This window comes from Cololabis saira, chromosome 21, assembly GCF_033807715.1.
Source record: "Cololabis saira isolate AMF1-May2022 chromosome 21, fColSai1.1, whole genome shotgun sequence".
In the NCBI taxonomy this organism is placed as follows: domain Eukaryota; kingdom Metazoa; phylum Chordata; class Actinopteri; order Beloniformes; family Belonidae; genus Cololabis; species Cololabis saira.
In genome coordinates this window covers 18933179-18954792 of record NC_084607.1, presented here as the reverse complement: position 1 = coordinate 18954792, position 21614 = coordinate 18933179, and the positions used below count along the sequence as shown (strand labels likewise).

The following is a 21614-nucleotide window of genomic DNA, read 5'->3' as shown; positions in this document are numbered from 1 at the left end:
TTACATCTTTCTATGAATTTACATTTCATCTCTTTCATTTCAGCATTAAATATTCATGGCGCTGCTCAGGGCTTAACTCTGTAGATTCCACTGACATTAGGCCAGCAGGTGGCAAAGCTGCTCGTCATTAATAACAAACACCTCCACTGACAGTGCAAACACTCAGCCAACTTTTTTAATTTAGTGAAACTCTAGGCTCGTACTCCATGAATACAACGACCTACTGTAGCTCTGCCTCATGTGAAAAACTACAAACAACTGAACAGCTAATGACAAATATTCACAATGGCTGATGACGCATACAGTATACCTTTGTTTTCATGCAGCCACATGTGCTTTCCTCGTGCACTTTTGGGATACATTTTTAAATCATCCTAATTCAATATAAGCAGGAAAAAAATGGATGACTGAGCAATCATTCAGCCATCCCTCCACTGCATCAAGGCATGTAAAAAGTGGAAGATGGACAGTAATGAAAGTCTGAGAGGCCATGGCCTGTCAGTGACATTTACATAGACATCAGATATCAAAAGAGGAGCTTTCAGAAAAAAGAGGATTCAATCATTATTTCAATTGCAATGCCTTTCATCCTGAGCTCCTTTCTCTGCTTTCCAATTTTTCCACTCTTTAAAATGTACATAAGTGGCATCTCTCATAATTATTATGCATAATTTACTTGTCTTAAAGAACACTTCAGACAGATTTGTTCCAAGAAAACAGAAAGTCTACAACATAAAGAGGAACCTTTTCTGCAACATGTATTGTCTGAAAGAAGCAAAATGCACCTTTTGCACCTTTTGCTTTTTTCATCATCAGTTTGTTTTGATCTGAATTAACCTACAATGCAGAATCAAAAGCTCCATCATAAAGTGCACGTTTAACCATTAAGGAAAACCATTCTTATGAGTTTCAAAGAGCTGAGCCAAAACTACTGTCAAAAGTAGATATACATGAACAGAAATGAATGTAGTTTTTGCCTCCAACAGAGTCACAGTAATGAAGCGATGACTAACATCCACTTGTTGCATGAGTCACTCTCTCCAAACCATCTGAAGATGATGACCCCAGGCTCGCCATAACAGACACTCCAGTATATAACAATGCGCTCTAAAAGTCTCACTATACGTCAGCGATGACGTGAATGCATCAAAGACAGTCAAAGGTACCAGCCGACAGTCAGAGTTTAGGGACATAAGCATATATAAACACACATTCAGACACACATTCATGCATGCACATTCGGGGTGGAAGTAGTTTGATTCATCATCACTGTCCTCTCTTGGGAGAGCCATCACTGAGTATGAACTGATCATGAGTCCACGGAGCAATGGATGATGGATCAGTTCTTGAAAGGTGGAGGAGTCCAACATAAGTGCTGCATTAACAATAACTTTAATTGTTGATTAATCATTTTCTTCTATATTGTCTATGGTCAGTAAACTACACAGAGTTCGCCACACTGACAATCAATACTTGGATAATCTCCAAAAACCAAATAATTCCCAAGAAATAGTTTTTCTTCTTATAAAGGGAGGAATAATTATTATATGTAGCAATAACACAATGAAAAACAATACAGTAAAATCAACTGCAATCAAAATCTGATTAAAATCTATTTTTTGATATGAATATGTGAAAAAGTGTGCAAACATGAATTTGTTATTAAACAATATTATCTTTAACTTACTCTCTTTTTTTAATTCATGTTGGCAGAGCTCATTTTCACTGTTTTATACTGTTGGAGAGCTGATATGCAACATTTGAAATTCCAAACTAAAAACTATAGGTAATGAGATAAAAAGTAAAGGAGAAAAAAAACAAATTAAAAAGAAAAATAGATGATTTTGGGATGTGGATTCTAATCTGGTCTTGTTTTACTTTTGATTGACTGGATGTCTTTTAATTTTGGACTCATGTTACATGTATAAGTCGACTTCCGGTTTTATTTTGAAAATGTTTCCCCAGGTGTTAGGTGGTTGTTAGAAGTTACATAATTTAAGTGCCAAGAGCAGCGGCACATTGGGTGTGTACCAGCAAAGACTGGGTGTGCCAAATTTTGTTTTCAACAGTTAGATGTACAGGTAGATGGAATTTCCTGCTAGGCATTGCTGCCTGTCGCACCTTCTGCGGTGCCCATGGGTCAGCTGCAGGGTCATCAGCCAGGAACCACCATTCATCAACGTTTCGCCCCTTTAATCCTGGAACGTCTCCTGGTGGCAGGGCAGTGACAGGGACGTCTCCCTGCCACCCCCTGCAGCTGTTGTTGCGGTTAGTGGATCTTTCCCCAGCTCTTGTCCTTCCTCCTCAGCCAGAGCCAAAAGCTTCCTTTTTCAGCCTCTAGCCTTTCAGTCTTAATTTATTATTAACCTATTAAGACCTGGTGCATTTTTTTTAAATATTATGTATTTAATATTATGCTATAGACAACACAAGGTGTGATGTCAACATATGTGTACACTTAGGAGGTTAATTCATTCTTTTAACATTTTTTTGTTGTTGTTCTTTAGCCTTTTGTTTCAAATTAAGGATTTATACTTCTGCCTTCTGATGTCCTTAATTTTGGGACTAACCTCTCATTAATCCTGAGACCTCCAAACTGTACTTTTGCAATTTAGAACAGGTCACGAAAAATAGTTTTTCACATTTAATAAGCTGGAATTGTGTCATATGTGGTGCGTTTTCTTACTTTTTTTGTCAGGGTTTCACCCTTCCTGTTTTATTTTGAAACCTGTCCTTGTGTTTAAGTTCTGGTTTGACCTTCCTTTTTCTCATCGGCCCTGATCGTCTACACCTGTGTCTCGTTATCCCTTGTGTATATCTAGTCTTGTTTTTCCCCTGCTCCCTGCTAGTCCGTATTGTTTCCTCCCTCCGTGTTCCAATGTGTTTACAGCTTTTTGATCCTAGTTCTGAGTTTTTTTGTATTCCTGCTCAGCAGCGCTTTTTGTTGAGTAAATCCTGCTTTTAGAGAACTCCTGCCTCCTGCTCTCTCCTACATCTGGGTCCGAACAACTACCATATCATATATATAATACCATATATTTATTACCAGCATGTTCCTCCTTTGTTGCCCACTTATAAATACTTTTTCTTTTAACATTTATGATTCAAAGCAAAATTCTTTCGATTTTGACAAAGGCTTGCTTCACATGATATCACCACCTTCATCCCAAAAACACGTTGACAAGTAAAGAGAGGGTCTCCACTTTTCACAAAGGTTAGGTGGCAGCAGTGATGCAAGAGAGGAAGTTAACTATGTCTCGCTTCAATTACAAATGTGTCACAAAGCTGGAAGCCTGAATATCTCCCAGTTCATTAGCAGTTGAGTTTTGTTCTGTGTTTTTATATAATGGCTGTGCATTTGTGAGTATTTCATTGCCAGCCATTAAATGTGCTGCATCAGGTGTGAGTGAAAGAAACTACACAGGAAACACACTGGTATCTCACTTCAGGAATCGACACAAGCCAAGTGGCCATTTCCATCCATATCTTGTTGATGGAATGGTTTACTTTCCCTTTTTAAATTCCCCTTTTTTTAAAACTAGACACACCTATAGTTTAATGTACATTAACATTTTCTATAAAAACCTTTTCATCAGACAAATGAATATTGAACACATTCTCAGCCTGTCAATCTTGCCAACCACATAATGAAGGTTCAACCTTACAGTATGAAAAGAAAGCCTTTTTCTTCGGGACTGATCAAACCACAGGAGGAGGAAAAACCAAAACCCGTGTGATACAGGTTGAAGGTCAGACATCTTAAAATCAATATCCGCTGATTCAGCAAGTATGGTAAGGAACTTCAAGCTCACAGATATCTGCTGTCTGCTTGAACATGAGTCCTCTTAGTTAAATTTGATTGTTTGAGCTAAAGAATAAAGTTCTACAATTTAGCAGGTATTTAAAGCATGAATGATTTGAGGATTAAAGCTAGACTGATGACTTTTAGAGGCAGATATGTTGCATATTGAGCACATATCACCCAAAATACAAATACAATGTATTTGATATAATTACCCGAGAAACACCCTAAGCCTGGACTATAGCGTGGATGGCAAATAAGAAGGATGGTAAGGATGAGGCCTAAAAAAATAGTGTCTCAAATACATTATTTTTAATAGCTTTAGGGGATGACTGTTCACTTAATTTACCACTTAAACAGACATATTTTAACGTTTAATTTAAGTTCTTACAGCAAATCTTTAAGAAGTTATACCAAAAAAAATATAAATACAAGCATTAGTTACAATCCTATTGTACAACTGTAGATTTCATAACATGGGGGGCTTTGTAAAAGCTACACTGTAAGAAAATCACCTTGCAAAGCAGTTGCATTTTGTGTTATTTGTGAGATCAAAGAAGCTTGTTTCAAAGTGATGCTTGTAAGATCTTATATAAAAACTGTGTTGAGCAAGAAAAGCAGGGAAAGGTTGGGTGATGCTAGAAAGGAAAACAGCTCATAAATTCTTTTAATCTAAGAACTTGTGGATGCTGAGGGAGGAATTTCTCAGCAGATTAGTGACAATGCACAGGATGTTGGCATGTGCTGTTTGGGTTTGGATGCTGTTTCTGTTGTCTCATCAGAATCAGAAAAAAGGTTTGTTTCTACGTACGTTACTGGACATACAAGGAATTTGTTTTGGCATAGTTGATGCAACAGATTTTCTATCTAAATAATATATACACGGTAAATGATTCAGTGAGTTGAATGAAAGAACGGTCCAATAATGTGCAGGTAATCACAGTGCAAGTTTGAGCTGAGTATTAATGTAACGCAGAGAGTGCAGGTGAAGTGTCATGACAGAGGTAGGGTGTAGGGGAAAGGAAGAGTTTCAGGGTGGGTTAAGGGTCTGGTTTATAAGGCTAGTGGCAGATGGGGAAATAATGTTTTTGTGGGGGGAGGTTTTGGTCCTGGTGGACCACAGCCTCCTGCCAGAGGGGAGAGTTTCTAAGAGTTTGTGACTGGGGTGAGAGGGGTCGGACAGAATCTTTCCTGCATGCTTCAGAGTCCTGGAGTCGTGCAGGTCCTGGAGCGACGGCAGATTGCAGCCAATCACCTTCTCAGCAGACCGAGTGACATTCTGCAGCCTGCCCTTGTCCTTGGCCGTAGCAGCAGCATACCGGATGCTGATGGAGGACGTGAGGATGGACTCAATGATGGTGGTGGAGCGACGGAGGGTGAGGCTGGGTTCTTCCTGAAGTCCACAACCATCTCCACTGTCTTGTAGGCGGACTCACCACCATCAGAGCACCTTCAAAAACTTGACAGACTGATGACTGGAGGTTCAGCTGTTGGTGTATAGGGAGAAGACCAGAGGAGAAAGAACGCAGGCTTGAGGGGATCCAGTGCTGATGGTCAGGGAGTCAGAAACATGTATCCCCAGCTTCACGCACTGCTTCCTGTCAGACAGGAAGTCGGTGATCCACCTGCACTTGGAGTCGGGCATGTTCAACTGGAAGAGCTTGTCCTGGAGCAGAGCCAGGATGATGGTGTTGAAGGCAGAGCTGAAATCCACAAACAGGATCCTGGGGTAGGTTCCTGTGGAGTCCAAGGCCGCGTTGGACTGCCAGCCAATATCCGATTTTTAGCCCATCCAGATTGAAACTGGATGACTCTTTTGAAGTCTGAACAGTCCCAAACCGCATGAGATCCGATTTTTTTTTAAACCAGATCGAAACCACCTCTGGGAGGTAGTTTCATATCGCATTTGATCAGATGCGTCTCAGTCTGAACAGCTCCAAACACTCAGATCGGTTTTGACTGTCCGTGACGTCACTCTACGCGACGCCAGACCAGACCCATGCGCCAAACCACCCGCCCATTTCGAGTTGTGGAGCTACGTTACAGGTATGGAGCAGTTGGAAGATGCCGAAAACAGCAGTCCTTGGACAGAGGAAGAAAGAAGAGTTTTTGTTGTCGCAATTACATGACGTCACACAATACACGCGCTGGGTGACGCCTCCGCTCCGACGTCGTTGCTACGGCAACCCGTCAGATCAGGCAATGATGTGGCCCAGTCTGAACAGAGCCAGATGCTATTTGGACACTTGATAAAAACAGTGTGGACAGTCAGCCCTGAAAATCGAATATGAGTAGGAATCAGATACAGTATGTATCAGATTTGCCTGCAGTCTGAACGCGGCCCAAGTGCTGGAGGATGAAATGAAGGGCCAGGTTAACTGTATCATCTACAGATCTGTTGGGTCTGTAGGCACACTGCAGAGGGTTCAGGAGGAGGGACGTTGATGTCATTCAGGTGTGAGAGTACAAGGCGCTCAAAGGACTTCTTAAGCACTGATGTCAGGGTGATGGGTCTGAAGTCGTTAAGGGCCAATCCCAATACACCCCCTACTTTCTACCACTAGCCCTCCCTCACTACCACTACCCCTAAAAATCAAGCCACAAATTTTTAGGGCCCTTGTAATCTTCCCAGGGCCCTGTCCCAATACACCCACTACCCCTATTTTTAGCTTGGTTTACGTTTGGGTACGTAAGCGACTGCGTAGTTATGCTTGCACATACGTTACACCATATCAGGAAGCCGAGAGCCAAAAGCTGTTTTAATTTCAGCTGTAGCGCTGTTAATATGCCACTTAATTAAGTTTTAATATTTTTTCAGACGTAAAAGTAACCATTAAGATCCCCAACCTGGGCTCAGTTTATCCAAATAACGCCTGTTAAGAAATTTGCTCCGAAAATTCCGAGATGAGTACAGCCGGCTGCCGGCTCGGGAGCTGATTTATGGTTCTGCGTTAAATCGACGCAGAGCCTACAGCGTAGGGTACGGCGTACGGAGCGCGTCGCCGCGTAACCTACGCCGTAGGCTCTGCGTTGGTGTAACGCAGAACCATAAATCAGCCTTTATTCTGGCAAGGTTTGAAAAAGACTTCGCAGCAACGGGCAAATGACTGATTATGTACGTTCACTGAGTGAATATTATGAAAGTAAAATATATATTTCTCGCTATAAATGTAATCAAAACGCATTTTTATGTAGAAACTAATTCAAAACATTGATTTTATTCACTAAAAAATAAGAAATGTCCGCCATGTTTTTTTGTTTTTTTTTGATTCAGTCCGCAAATGACGACTAAAGCATTCTGGGAAATTTTTCTGGCCCTAGTTCAGCTAGTGTGCATCTGAAAACCCTCGCTCCGTAGGGCCAGATTCATATCCACTACCCTTGTTTTCCGCACTCCCCCTAGGTGAAAAGAGGAATTGGGACACCACTACCCTCACCGGAATGCGCAAAAGTCCTGTGGTCCTTGGCTTCTTGGGAACAGGGATGATGGTGGAGGTCTTGAAGCAGGCTGGAACATGGCATGTCTCCAGTGAGGTGTTGAAAATGTCCATGGAGACAGCTGATCAGCGCAGTGCTTCAAGCTGGCTGGTGAGACAGAGTGCGGTTCAGCAGCTTTCCAGGAGTTGTGTCCACGGTGTCAATTGTGGAGCCACGGAGGGTGATGGGGGGCGGGACTCCTAAAGAGTTACTTGATATCCCTCTCACGGATTGAAAGAGTCGTCACACAGGTGGGCGGGGGGCTGGAGGTGATGCACTGAAGCTGGAGCTGTTGGGAGGTGTTGTGGGAGATGGTAGCAGGACTGTCCCTTTGTTTTTCAAAGCGGCATTAGAACTCATTCAGGTTGTTGGCAAGGTGTCGGTCGTCAATGGAGTGGGGGGTTTTAGGCTTGTAGTTGGTTTTCTGCCTGAGCCCTTTCCAGACAGATTGTTGGCTGAGAACTGGTGTTGGAGCTTCTCAGAGTTCAGTCATTTAGCCTCCTTCACTGCCTTGCTAAACATGTACTTCGCCTGTCTGTATCTGTCTTTGTTCCCACTCCTGAAAGCCTCTTCCTTAAGCCTGAATTATGGTTCTGCGATAGACCAACGCAGAGCCTACGCCGTTGCCGTGACATCATCGTAAATCCTTTGGACTTCTCCGTCACTCCATTTCGCCGCGGTGCAATACCCCCCGAGAGCGCTAGTTGATACTTTTGTTTAGCTTCCGGTTTTTCCGGTCACAGTGAATCAAAGAGATAAGGAAAACTATTGTGCAAAAAACCAAAACAAAGCAAAAAAAAATAAAACCACACACACACGAAGAAAAGAGCGCTGAAAGTTCACTACTGCTTCACGAACCAGAACCGGAAATGCGTTGCTACCAATTGAGCAAACCAATCACAGCCCTCTCAGTCTGCGTTGGGTCTGCGTCACCTCGACGCGTAGTTACATTTTTTGGGAGGTGCAAGTCAGGCTACGGCGTAGGCTACGGAGAGCCTCCCGCGTAGCCGCGTACCCTACGGCGTAGGTTTAACGCGGAACCATAATTTAGGCTTTATACAACTGTAACCTTCTGAGTTTGCTGTGAACCAGGGTTTGCAAGGGTTTGCAAGGGTTTGCAATGCTAGTATCCCTTCCCATATCTTTAAGGTGAGTGGGTGCATCATCACAGCAAATGGAGCAAGAAAAAGTCTCCTTCCCTTCCTCAATGGATTTAACAAAGATTTGAAACTGTTTATTGTTGTATCGAGTAGAAAATAATCAGCAGTGACTCAGTGACTCTGAAATCCTCTCTTCTCTCCTTGTCCTTCTCATCTGTTTGCTGTCTGAAATGGCAGGAACCATTTAAATGGACTGCCTGCATTATTCAAGGAGTATTTTGTTTGTTGTTGTTATCGTTGATGGATAGATAAAAGGACAAATTATACATAAACCATTTAATTCCTGATAAATAAGCAAAACAACAACAAACAAACCAAACCAAAACATAAAGAAGCCGTATCAGGCAGTTGATAAAAACAATGAAGGTGACAGGACACGAGTGAAACCACTCTGCTGCCTCTGTTGTTGTGGCACCTGTTTCAGTGTATAAATGAATACAGATACGATTTTTATTTGTGTAGAAATACACCAATGTCACACCAGATGTTCTCTTTTGTCAATGTAACGCAGCAAAAGACAGAGAAAGTGATAAGCAGCGATAAAATGCACCCCCATCTTCAGCTATTTCAAAAATCAGACTAAATAATGAGTGAAGATTTAGAACTTGCTTGATTCATAGACCCACCCCCACATACATACTAAGTGCATCCAAAAATAATATCAGAGGACAGTGAAAACTGAATCAACAGGGTTACGTGAGACACTCTCCAGGCTGTGATTGAAGCAGAAACTTAGTTGAACATAACGTCATATGTGATGCACAAGGTCTGTGTCACATGTGCGCATGCAAACTGTGTGCAACTTAAGTGGGAAGCGAACACAACCATGGAGGAGAATAGAGGAACATTTGTAGATACATTATTTAAAGAAGAAGCTGTGTTTCATTTTCTGTGGGCACCAAAGATCATTTTAAACATACTTTTCATATTTAGAAAACAAACAGGTAAACAGTTTGTATTATCTAGATAAAACATATGAACTGCTTTGTTATAACTTTACAGTTTACTCAAAGTATTGTCAGTTTTAAAAGGATTTGTCATGATTGTTCAATATTGAAAAATAATTAAAATCACAGAAAAATAACTAACCTCAATCCAAAGGAAGTGTGAATGTATGACCCCATTCTGAGGACTTCCCTCGATTTAATTTTGCCACATTTCATATTCAATGTTTGCATTTATTTGCTTTTACTGTTTTTATTATCATGTTTTGTTGTGTTCCTGTATATCTTGACATTTTATTGTTGTTGTGGTTTATGTTTTGTCTTATGAACAGTAGGGCAAGGCAAGGCAAGTTTATTTATATAGCACAATTCAACATAAGGTAATTCAAAGTGCTTTACATCCACATTAAAAGCGGCAAGACACAATTAAAACATAAATGACAAATAAAATGAAATAAAATGATAAGAAAAGAGGTAAAGTAATAGAAAGTTGTTAAAAAGTAAGGGCAGTAGAATATTGCATGCCTTTTCAGACAGCAGTTCAGGGGGGGATTGAGGCAGTGGGGTTTGTCAGTCTGTCTACCATCATATTTGGGGGGTCTGTAGATGGTCACTAAGATTGCTCGACAGGGGGATTTTAACTGAATGGCAACATATTCAAAGGAATCAAATTGACCATAAGATATTTTCTTGCATTGGAAGCTGTCCTTGAACAGAGTGGCAACTCCGCCTCCTCTTCTATGTATTCTTGCTTCACTAAAGAAACAAAAGTTCTGGGGTATTGACTCAATAAGAACTGCTGCACTATTATCACACAATCAAAATCCATGCACACAATTGACAGTAGTTTGGCAAACTCATCAAAAAACCTTGCATCCTATTTGGGGGATCTGTAGATGGCCACTAAGATTGCTCCAAGTTTCAGTTAAAAACATAAAATCAAGGTTGTGCTCGTTAATAAAATCATTGATTAAGAAAGATTTGCCAACCAGAGACCTGATATTTAAAAGAGCTAAATGTAAATCCTTAACAGGAGACACTGGTGAGTTTCGAGGATGACACGCTATACTCAACAGATTGGCAGATTTAATTGAACTCTTTTCATTTCTCACCAGTTTGATACGTTTTTCTGTTACCTATCATCACAAGGATAGAGAAAGCTGATTGAACTCCATGGGGCCCAGACTTTTCTGGGACAGAACAATGTTAATATTGACATCACAGCCTGGACCCGGTGACCTTGATTGCCCTGAAAGGTGCCTGTAAATAAAATCTATTATTATTATTCAATAGCAGTCAGCCAATATTGCGTTGATACCAGATGAAAAGCCAGGAGGATTCTGTCACAGTCTGTGCTTTTGCTAGTTTGTGTCTTTCGTCTATGTAGACTATGCATTTTTGGGTTTTTGGTTTCTGATATTCTGTATTATAGTAACATTCTTTTCCCATCTTGATTTCCTTGGTCTTTTGGACGTTCTTCAGTTCTGTTCTTACGTTGATCTCCATTTCTGTTCTTTTTTTTCCTTGTAGGCCTTTTCCCATTGTGATTTGTCTTTAGTTTTCCCTTCCAAGTTTTAGCCACTGATGTGTGGCAATCAGCGGCTGTTCTGTGTTGCTGATTGCAGAGATCACGCTTCCCAATCTATTGCCCCTCGACTATGGACCGCTCTACCTCCTGTTCTGCGTCTGGCCAATAGTATTGATTCTTTTAAAAAACAGCTGAAGGCCTTTTTAGTTGACTGGGAAACTTGTCTTTCATTTTAACAGTTTTTTGTGTATACATTTCTTTTATTGTGATTTTATCTGTGAAAAGCTCTTTGGAAATAAGTATTGATTGATTTGTTATTCATGACCTCCTGCGCCATTTTCATACCGAGTTTTTCTTTTTAATTTCAAAGCCTTTGAGTTATCCACCTACTACATAAATCCTGACAGATCCATCTTGTGACACCACAACTGTTTTTGATATCACTGAGATAACAATATAAAACATCCCATCAGATCATTCTACATGGCCAGAATCAGGTCCAACACATTTACTATGCATTTTCCCCACCTATTATGCAGCGATAAACCGAAGTCAATACATGGTAGCTCAAAGACTAATCTTCTGTAAAGTAAAGCAAAGGTAACTCATTAAGATAAAGGTTCCAAGGACAGTACAGTATACAAACAGGATGACAATTAGTATGCCAGATGCGAGCCATGTCTCTTAAACCTGTCAGGGACATTTTATGGACCACTCCTCGACAGAGCGCCTGAAGTAAATCACTGGAGAACTGAGGCAATGTTGTGATGTTGTTTCTGGGCTGCAGTCTGTAATAATGGAAAGAAAGGTATTTAGCCTTGCCTGGGGTAGATATTATCAGAGGCAATCTCAATAAGAAAATGTTTCCCCTGCTGGCATTAATTAAACCCACATGAGTATATCTCTGATCATTTTATTTGTCTTTTCCTGCCAAAAAAATCTCAGATCTAGGAATATGCAAATTGGTCTCTGCCTGCATCTATTTTACAATTGAACAACACTTTACTACTTTAAAAAATATATAAACAATGGCAATAAGGCACAATGGCAATAAAGTATTTCAGCAATTCTGGTTTGAAATGATAACCTATTTTTAAAAAAGCAGAAGGAGCCATGTTTTTATTATCGTGTTTGTCTAATCTCGAATCTTCTCTTTGTGTTTTAATTCCTTTTACCCAAAATCTGAACAGATGAGGCAAAGATGAAACCTGACAAGAGTGGAATCAAGGCAACAGGTAAAACAAAATAAGACAAAATGAGACAGTCTTGTTTGGGAGCAGTCATATTAAACTGTCATGGTAAATGGTAAATGGCTTACACTTATATAGCGCTTTCCAGCTGTACTCCTACAGCCCCAAAGCGCTTTACACTGCAAACATTCACCCACACACACACACATTCACACACCGGTTGTCGGTGGAGCTGCCATACACAATGGCGCTGGCCTGACAACCGGGAGCAACCGAGGGATTCAGTGTCTTGCTCAAGGACACTTTGGTGGACACAGGCGGAACTAGGGTTCGAACCACTGACCTTCAGGTTCATGGGCAAACGCTCTACCAACTCAGCCACCTTCCCCGTAGTCATGAGTTAAAAAAGAGAGAAAATGTGGCTAAGCTGAATTAGCTGTCCATTTCTTTATAACTCTTAAAATATTTATATTTATCTATCAGAGTGTTCATAAACAACTCACATATTCACAATGTGGCCTTTTCCACAAAAGTGGTTCCACTGCTTGTACAGGGCTAGTGCTAAATTTAAAGCTGGCTTTGTTTTATGACAGCCAACCAAAACTAGTGCTACACTTGTACCAAAACTTTGTTGGGCCAGATGCAAGAACTGCTTACATCAGGGATGAAGGGCGTGATCAACCAGAACACTGCAACTGCCAGTATTAAATCATGTCAACCAAGTAGAGAATAAACTACTGAAAGGGAGTCTACAAAGATACAACACTAACATAAAGCAGCAGTGGCCTGTGCAGGAGGTTCCCGTGCACAACACTGTGATATCAGTAGAAAAAGACCAACTTTGAATATTGAAAAATAACTAGTTTCAAGTTGGTAGAAAAAGGGTAAATGTGGCATAATGTTAGGACCTGAATTGGTCTTCTTTTGTTTGTTGCAGGTGAAATCCTGATCCCTTGAATCAATGTTTTTGACCTGTGGCCAGAGCTCCGGAAGGAGCTGGTCGAATTTGTGAAGAATTTGTGACAGCTGACAATAATTCCCTTCTTCTCCACCACTGTATTTACATCAACGGAGAGAAAAGTAATGTCGTAGTTTTTCTGCTTTATCTTTGAATAACTAGCCATCTATTGCTCTTTTACCTTCCTCTTAAATCTCTGTATTTGGACTAAGTCTTCAGACTTAGAAAAGATAAACATTTTAATCCAGAGAATGAGAAATACATTATTTATTTCACTGAATAATGCAGATTTTTCATCGACAACACATTTCTTTAAAGCTAAGAGAAAAAAAAACACCAACTTTCCCTCAGCCAATTGAAACTGTCAGTTGGAGTTGAGAGTGATAAAGACATATTATATATATCCTTCAGAGTGCAACATTTAAAAAAAATATAAGTTATTTGGGGCAAAACTAAATACTTATAATACAAATTCCAGGGAGGAAAGACAAAATAAACAAACTTAGAACTTGATGGATGTGTGGAGAGTGAGATTTACTCCCTGACATGTTGAATATTTCTTTAGTTTGGTGATAGATTTATTAGCCTTCCCCAGCATTATGAACTATCCTTGACTTCAGCACCATGGAAAGCTCATGCCTTGAGCATCTTTCTTTTAATGGAAACAGGGTGCTAAAGACTCATTGCAATATAAAAAGCCACATTTAATTGACCAAAGTAGCTAAAGCCATGGATCAATACAAGTTTGTTCTATGGTTAAATACAGTCCCCAAAAAATAGAATAAATAAAAAGCCACTTAATTATATGAAACAGGTTGTTGCTGGCTTCTCTTTAGAAAATCCCACAAAAATACAGTCCAGTAGAAGGATTATCTTCCATAAATGGGTAATCTAAAGGGGAGCTCTTGAACCTTTAGAAATGGCATAATGCGACTATATATTTGACAGAAAAAAATTGGAAATTTGAGGAAAAGTACAGAAGAAAATGTCCTGAGGCCACTTTTATGCCCATCTGACACTATGAATTTTAAACCCCATATTTAAAGTAAACATTAAACATTGATCTACAGTATGAATTACATCAGAATAAATTTTCACTAAAGGAGAAAATAAATATCTAATAATAATACAAATAATAATTAAAAAAAAAATATTTGTAATGACAGGAGTGTCAGGATTCAGACACACCAACCTGATGCTTACACAGAGCTTTAGACCTCCTGATTAAGGCCCCAAAAGAGCACAAAGTCTCAGAAACAAATAGATTTTTGAGTCACAAGGTGGGATAAATGAAAGCTTTGCCCTCCTGTCCAACAAGTCACCTGCCCATTGATTAGCACCTTCGCTACCATGGCAACTGATGGCATGCAAACCTGCATCTTTCTTTGCAAGTACACTGTATTCTCTGCCTTTGTAGAATGAAACATATTTTTGAAGAAAAGCTTACAATTCAGGACTTCTGCACTTTCTCATAATATACACTTTTCTGTAATTTCTTATAATACATTTGTTTTAATTGCATTATAATGAACCAAACCTATTTACTTTTGAATTCTTACTCTTACTTTTTGTGTTCCTGTAAACCCTAATATATGCAACAGAATGTTTCAGTGGCAGGAATTTGACAAACCTGATTTGGACATTGGATATATCTATCTGCTACTGTATCTGTCTGTCTTAAAGATACTGTATAATTGTATTTGCCCAAAATACATTCAGGACAGTAAGATGTACTCTAAATATGTATAATTTTATTTATGGTTTTCTTTAACATTCTGCAGGAATTATTGGGAGGTTTTATAATCAAATACAAATGTAGAGTTATATTTTGCTCTAAGACTTGTTGTATTTTAAGCCCAATATTGCACTGAAGCATCTCTGTAATCCTGAGAACATGTTGAGGTTTAAATGAGATTAGACTATGATAAACAAGAAGGGTAAGAAAAACATCTCACTGGAGCCTTGAAGTGGGAACCGGATCAAATCCTCATGTGGAACAAATTGGCTCTCTTTTCCTCCAACAAAAGGGATCATAACTGTCTAACCTAAAAATAACAATGATTCCCTGTCTTTCACTCTCTTTGTATACTCCACAGGAAGAGCACAAAGAACAAGGTCCCTCATGTTTTCCTACTCGACAAAAGCCCCGGCCTCTCATCTCCTGCAACAAACTCTCTGTTTATATTGTGGATGCAAATGCATGTTCACTTGGCACGAATGCAATAATACATTGTGTGTTCGGTCTATTAATGTAATTTATGGTCAAAATAAGGGGACAGAACAGAAAACCCGTTGTGACTTCACTGAGATCACTTTTAAATAAAACCTGAATAATTACACCCATTCACACCTGAAGGACCATCGAAACATTTGAAATGTTACACTCATGTTGCATCAGCTCTGAATGGGTTAACAAGAGCGCATCCAGAGGAAAATTGACACTTTAAGAATGTTAATGAGATCATTCATGTCATGGAGCTTAGTGCCAAACAGCAATTGAATAATGAGTCAATATGGCAAAAGAGCAGACAAAGCAGTAAACTAAGTTTCACACTTTTTCCTCCTTGAGTAGTAAATTTAGCAGACAGAGAGAACTAAAGAAGTCCTCTTCTGTTGTTTACATGGGCCTAAATGTGCATCAGCACACACTATTATAAAATATGTTACATAAATAAATCAGTCAACTGCTCATCCACCCACAAACTCATAAACCCACACTCAGAGCATTACAGTATTTGGACACACACATGGACAAACAGTGGTTCCCTGCCTTGCTCCCAAAGGTACAGTGCATATATATTTCAATACATATTTCTATGTAAATCTGCATGGATAATTTGGTATACTAATCAATAAACATTTAAACATTTAACTCATGTTGGCAGATATGCAATATGTTTTAAAAACTGTATTTAAATCAATTCAATTCAATTCAATTTTATTTAAATATTGTCTATTACAACAGAAGTTGTCTCTAGGCGCTTCCCAGAGACCCAGGAAATGAACCCCGAGCAATTATTACATAAACAATGGCAGGTAAAAACTCCTCTAATGGGAGGAAAACCTTAAGCCAAACAGTGGCAAGGAAATCAGTGTAAAATCACATAAAATTACAAAATCTGTATTTTTTTTTGCTTTTATTGCTTTCATAAAACGTTGCAGGCTAATTTCAAGAGTCATGTATCTAAAGGAACTCCAAACTAAATTCTAGGCACCTATAGTGTCCCATTCACATCCTAAAAGCATCAAGTTAAAGGGTTAGAGAAGGCTGTTGTCCGCAATCTACAATTTTTAGTTCAATTCAGGTTTATTAATATAGCGCCAAATCACTGTGAATGTAATCTCAAGAAACCTCAAGAATACAGTTAAACTCATTCAAAATTAGTCAGATCAATACAGAGCCAATGAATTAACAATAATTATAATTATTGCTTCGCAAAGGAAACCAACAGATTACATCAAAACTTGCCTATCCTGAGCAAGCATCTGTGGAAAGTAAAAAAAACAACCTGCCCTTTAACAGGATGAAACCTGTGGCAGAACCAGACTCAGGAAAGGTGACCATCTGCCTCAGCTGGTTGAGGGATGAGAGGACAGGAAAGAGAAAAGAACAGTAACAACAACAGACTGTTACTAACTCTTATATGTTTCCATTTTAAAACTGTGTTTCTTGTATAGGTTTCCCTTTTGCCTTTTCTAAAAGCTGTAACCCACTGAGTCATGGACCACTGTCAGTCTTATGTTGTCTTGCACTAGAATGGTGGAGTAGCCCTTTGAAGGCTTTTAAGTCCTGAGGATTTGGGGGTGGTGCCTATGTGAATCACACGTTACACACAATCCCACAGAGGTTGAGATTTAGTTCCACGCCTTGGACTTTTTTGTAAGGTTTCTTGATCTGTTCCTGATCAGTTACATCCACTGAGGTCTGGGACAAAGTTCATGGTAGGTGAAAAGTTTCAAAGTAATCAGAGTAATGATACTGTTATGTTGATCAAATGTTAAGAGGCAATATTTCCCCAAAAAGCAAATCGTTACATGACCTGTGAAATTCATCTGTTGCTAGTTTCAATGTTGGACTTACTGATACAGTTGAAAAACACGTTTTTGTTAGTGCTGGAAGCTTCCTGGTGTCCATCAGTAGTCTACGCTTTTACAGGGAGCGTCAGTCACATTTGAGCAGCCATTGGTTGTGCTCGGGTTAGCCCTTTTGCCTCACAGCAAGAAGCTCCTGGTTCAAATCTCAGCAGGGGCCTTTCTGTGTGGAGTTTGCATGTCCTTCTGTGTTTCTATGAGAGTCCCTGTACTCCAGCTTCTCCCCACAGTCCACAAACATGTATGTTATGTGAACAGGTGTTTCTCATTTGCTCACAGATGTGAATGTGGGTGTGGTTGTTTGTCTGTACGTGGCCCTGTGATGGACAGGCAAGCAGATATAGAGTTTATTTGTTTCTCATTAGTATTTTGTGGAGAAACACCTGTATGACATTAATAAAAAATTCTGACATTTAATCTCCTTGAAGCCCATGTGGGACCAGGAAACTGGCACATAATAGACACCATTATCAACCAGGGAGACTAAAAAACTAAAGCATGTCACACTAATTTAGGAAATCAATATCTATCCACTGACGCAGGAAACACTCTAAGCTCTGGGGCCTTTAAAGACATGGAATCACTGTGGTAGGAATTCCATTGACCTGTTTTACTAAAGGCACTAAACCTGGAAGTGTGCATGAATGTGCAACAATGTGGAGTGCTTGTATTATTGTTTTCTTGGTTCATTGATTCAAGCTCACCCTAAAGTCGATTCCCACGGTGGAGATGAAGCTGCCGGCAAGGAAAGCTCCATCTTTGAAACGGACCAGTAGACAGGTTTTTCCCACACCAGAGTCTCCAACCAGCATTACCTGCAGTGGAAACCAGCAGGGTAATAAACGTGAGAAGCAATGAATAGAATGCAATGCTAAAATGCAAAAACAGTTCTGATGGACAAAACTTAATGTTTCCATAAATTAAATATTTTGCAAATAATAATAACATATTTTACAACATTCTCTGTTGTATGTCCTCAGGAAGTTTGCCTTTTTTTTGGGGGGGGGTAACTCTGCTTTTTGGTACTTTGGCAGTGTGAGGTGAGAATAGGTTTGGGACTGCTCCCTCAGGTCAGCAGTGGAGTTCCTTTGGTCCTTCCTGTGAAGTGCTAATCAGAATAATGTGTTTTATTCAGTAGACAATGGTGCATGTTCTTATCCTGAGCTCTAATTAGGTTGAAGGTTTTATGTGATTACAGTTATCAGGTTAGTTGAGGGGCTGTGGGACCACGATATGGAACTCAAAAGTGCCTCCTGGGTCCACAGAGGAAGCAGACAGGACAAGAAAGAAAGGAAAAAGAATAACGGGAGTATCTGTAACAGGGTCACTGAACAAATGCACAAAGTTGCAAGTAGGTCTGAAGATCTTGTCCCTTGTTTCCCGTGTGCTGCACACTTGCTTTCTTTCTTTTCTCTGCATTTTGTCAGTGTAATTTTTCAGTAAATGGTTGTAGGGAATTGTATGTAGTGAAGCAGTGTGCAATGCCCTATAAAAAATAAAGATATTTGTAAAAAGATGAGTAATATGTGATGAATTTAGGAAAAAATGTATCACGCCTATAAAGGTTTATAAAGAACTTTGAAGTTTTGGTCTCCTTGTCTATTATATTTCTCATTTACCAAATATTAAAACTATGAAAGAAACAGGTGGTACATGGCAATATACTGTATCTAACTGCATCTACAACTCCTGGTGTGTCTATCAAGGAAAGACATGAGATAAACTTTCATTGAGTCCTGAAGTCAGATTGAAACAAAATGATTAGTGACTAAATTAAATGTAACTGTAGATGAAACTGTAGTTGCTGTTAATTGCATTCACATCTAACAGTTGCTTCAAAAACACGGAGTAGCACAAGTCACTTGTAGTGATTTGGAAGTTACACAATGTGGATCTGTGAGTGTGAATCCTTTGTGCCACTGAGAAGTAGTTCTCTGTGTATCATGATAATTGTACATCAAGCATTGTTCGATATAAATGCAATATTGACTTATTGAGAATATTTTTTCAGAAAATGTGTTGTTTGTTGGTTGTTGTAGTGGGAAGTTCCTGGTTATCGATAGCCTGTGACATGGCTGCTAGTGTGGGCTTATGTGAAAACGTAAAACAATGAAGACTAAAGCAGAAAACACTTGCAAGAAAAAAAACTGCCGTCACCAGATTCCTAAGGATGGAGTGGCCTTCAGGGGCCACCACAAAATCAGGAAAAATTCACCATCAATATAATTATATTCAAACTAGTCATTACAATGAACTCTTAAAATGGATACGCTAACATGGATTCAAATGTAAACCAATGCCTCATTAATATTACTACAAATGATAATATGCAGTACAAGTATCAGATAAATACAACACTCTTGTGGATCCAGTAATACAAAGCACCGCTAGAGGTCTGTAAAATGCCTTTTTTGTACATACTTTTTCATATGGGTATTTTATATAGTTTTTGTGTATAGTTATCTTATTTAGTTTGTTATTGCATAGTGTAAATAAGATAAGATAAGATAATCCTTTATTTCTCCCTCAATGGGGAAACTCACTTGTTTAGCAGCAGTACACTTAACACACACATGCAGGGGAGGGGTAAAACAAGTAAAAATTAAAAAATATATATAATTACAAAAATATAAACATACAGTACATTGCAATGGAAGTAAAACTGCATTCCGTTGCCCTGTACGTTAACACGTGCAATGATAATAAAGTTGAATCTAATATAATCTAATCTAAAATTAGTGCGAAAAATTTGCAGGGAAAATGTAGCGTATGCAGTTATTATGTGTTAACTGTGAGGTTATTTAAATTTGATGTTTTAGGTTGATTGCTGTATTAATAATTTATTACTATCACCATTATTATTTATTTACTTATTTACATGATTGTCATTTTGTGGTAAGGGTATTTCAGATTGTTTTGTATTATTTTGTGATGCATAAGCATGTAAACTGAGAGACAAATTATCTTACAAATTAAAGACAATCGTAAAAACAATATTGGATTTCTTTTGTAAGCCTATGTAAATAGCCGACAGAGGGGGGCGTCATATAAAATCTCGCCTAGGGCTCCACATTGGGTAGGGCCGGCTCTGGTTCTACACATTAAAAAATAAAGAAAAGAAGGAGTCCATTTGAGTGCTGGATTATGTGTTTATAAGTAAAGTGGTGAATTATGGCATTTTCAAATTGTACTACACCTTTCATCATATAAAGTCATAAAATAGTTTACTTTCACGTGAGCGAAAATTCCTACCTTGAAAGCGATATCGTAGAACTCGCTGCTGCTGCTGACGGCGGGTCTGCTGGGATGGACCACGCCGTTCATCTGCACGATCCCCGGGCTGCTCCTCGCAGCCCTGCCGGTGCCTTTACCGGCAGGGCTGCCCGCACACGGGCTGCTGGCCGCGGCTTTGCCTCTCAGTGCCTTCTTACGAGACATTGGTCCAAATTTTCCAAACTGCTTCCAAGCTTTGTATCAAAGCAGAATAAAAGTAACAAAAAAAAAAAAAACCCTACAACAAACAAAACAAAAATAGCACTCGAAAATTCGGAAGGTAGGACCGAAAAGTTGCAACAGTGAAGTTAAATCACCTGAAATTTCACCTGTGTTGCATGTTCTACGACACTAACCTCCACTTTAAGATAGATGATAATATTGTTACAAAAACGCAGTGTGCTTGTTCCCGTCGTCGATCTGCTGCTTCCTGCTCCCGATGGCTGTTTGCTGTCAGGACAGCAGCTCCGCAACAAGCAACATGTGATCTGGCACAAAACTCCACCTCGACAGCAAGATCGAGCTGGATTGTTGAACTGGACTCCTCAAATATTATTTTTTCTAGTTCAACTGTAGAACTAACATTTAGAGGTGAAACTTAGTCTAAAACTCTAAAAATGTCCTTTGATTAGACTATTCCTCTCGATGAGGAGAAGATAACTGTCGCTGTCCGCGGTGCTGAAATACTATGGTTTTGTTTTGTTGTGTTTTTTTTTTTTAAATCAAAAAGCCAATGCATGCAGGAAACCATATACAGTTTTGTTTTTCGGGTAATTATTACCAGCTCCTGATCTGGTGTCCACCCGTCTATTTTCTATAATCTCTTCATCCGAACGAGAGATAATTTATAGGCTACCTTGAAATTGTCCCCACAATCAGATTTATACATTATCACTGTATGTAAGGTCAACACCAATCCACATAATATGTATAGTTGTGAACCCTGGGAGGAGAGGAGAGTGCTTATTAAAAGCAGGGCGGGCATACAGTCTCCACACATTTAAGGACGAGAAGAAAGTCGAGCCAGAAATGATCGCTCTGAGAGGAGAGAGATGGGAAATCTGCCCCTGGTACCTACACGCTGCCTCTGGCTGGGTGATGTCTGAGATTGACTCCAGCACCCCGGTGACCCTGACTAGCCAGAGGCAGGCAATGGAAACGCATGGATGAAACCAGTTTAGCTGGTGGCT

The 21614-nt window shown here is 39.5% G+C and overlaps 1 protein-coding gene across 2 annotated transcripts in view; it reads right to left on the bottom strand.

Annotated features, from left to right (window-relative positions):
- The window catches only part of LOC133421870 (ras-related protein Rab-26-like), a 61263-nt gene extending 40399 nt beyond the window's left edge, over positions 1-20864 (bottom strand). For both annotated transcript variants that reach the window (XM_061711658.1, XM_061711659.1), the window contains exons 1-2: positions 20404-20864; positions 17856-17966 (exon numbers count right to left, since the gene is read on the bottom strand). In XM_061711658.1, coding sequence (XP_061567642.1) covers positions 17856-17966; positions 20404-20589 — 297 coding nt within the window. In that variant the 5' untranslated portion in view covers positions 20590-20864. The remainder of the gene's footprint in view (positions 1-17855; positions 17967-20403) is intronic.
- Between the last annotated feature and the right edge of the window lie 750 nt (positions 20865-21614).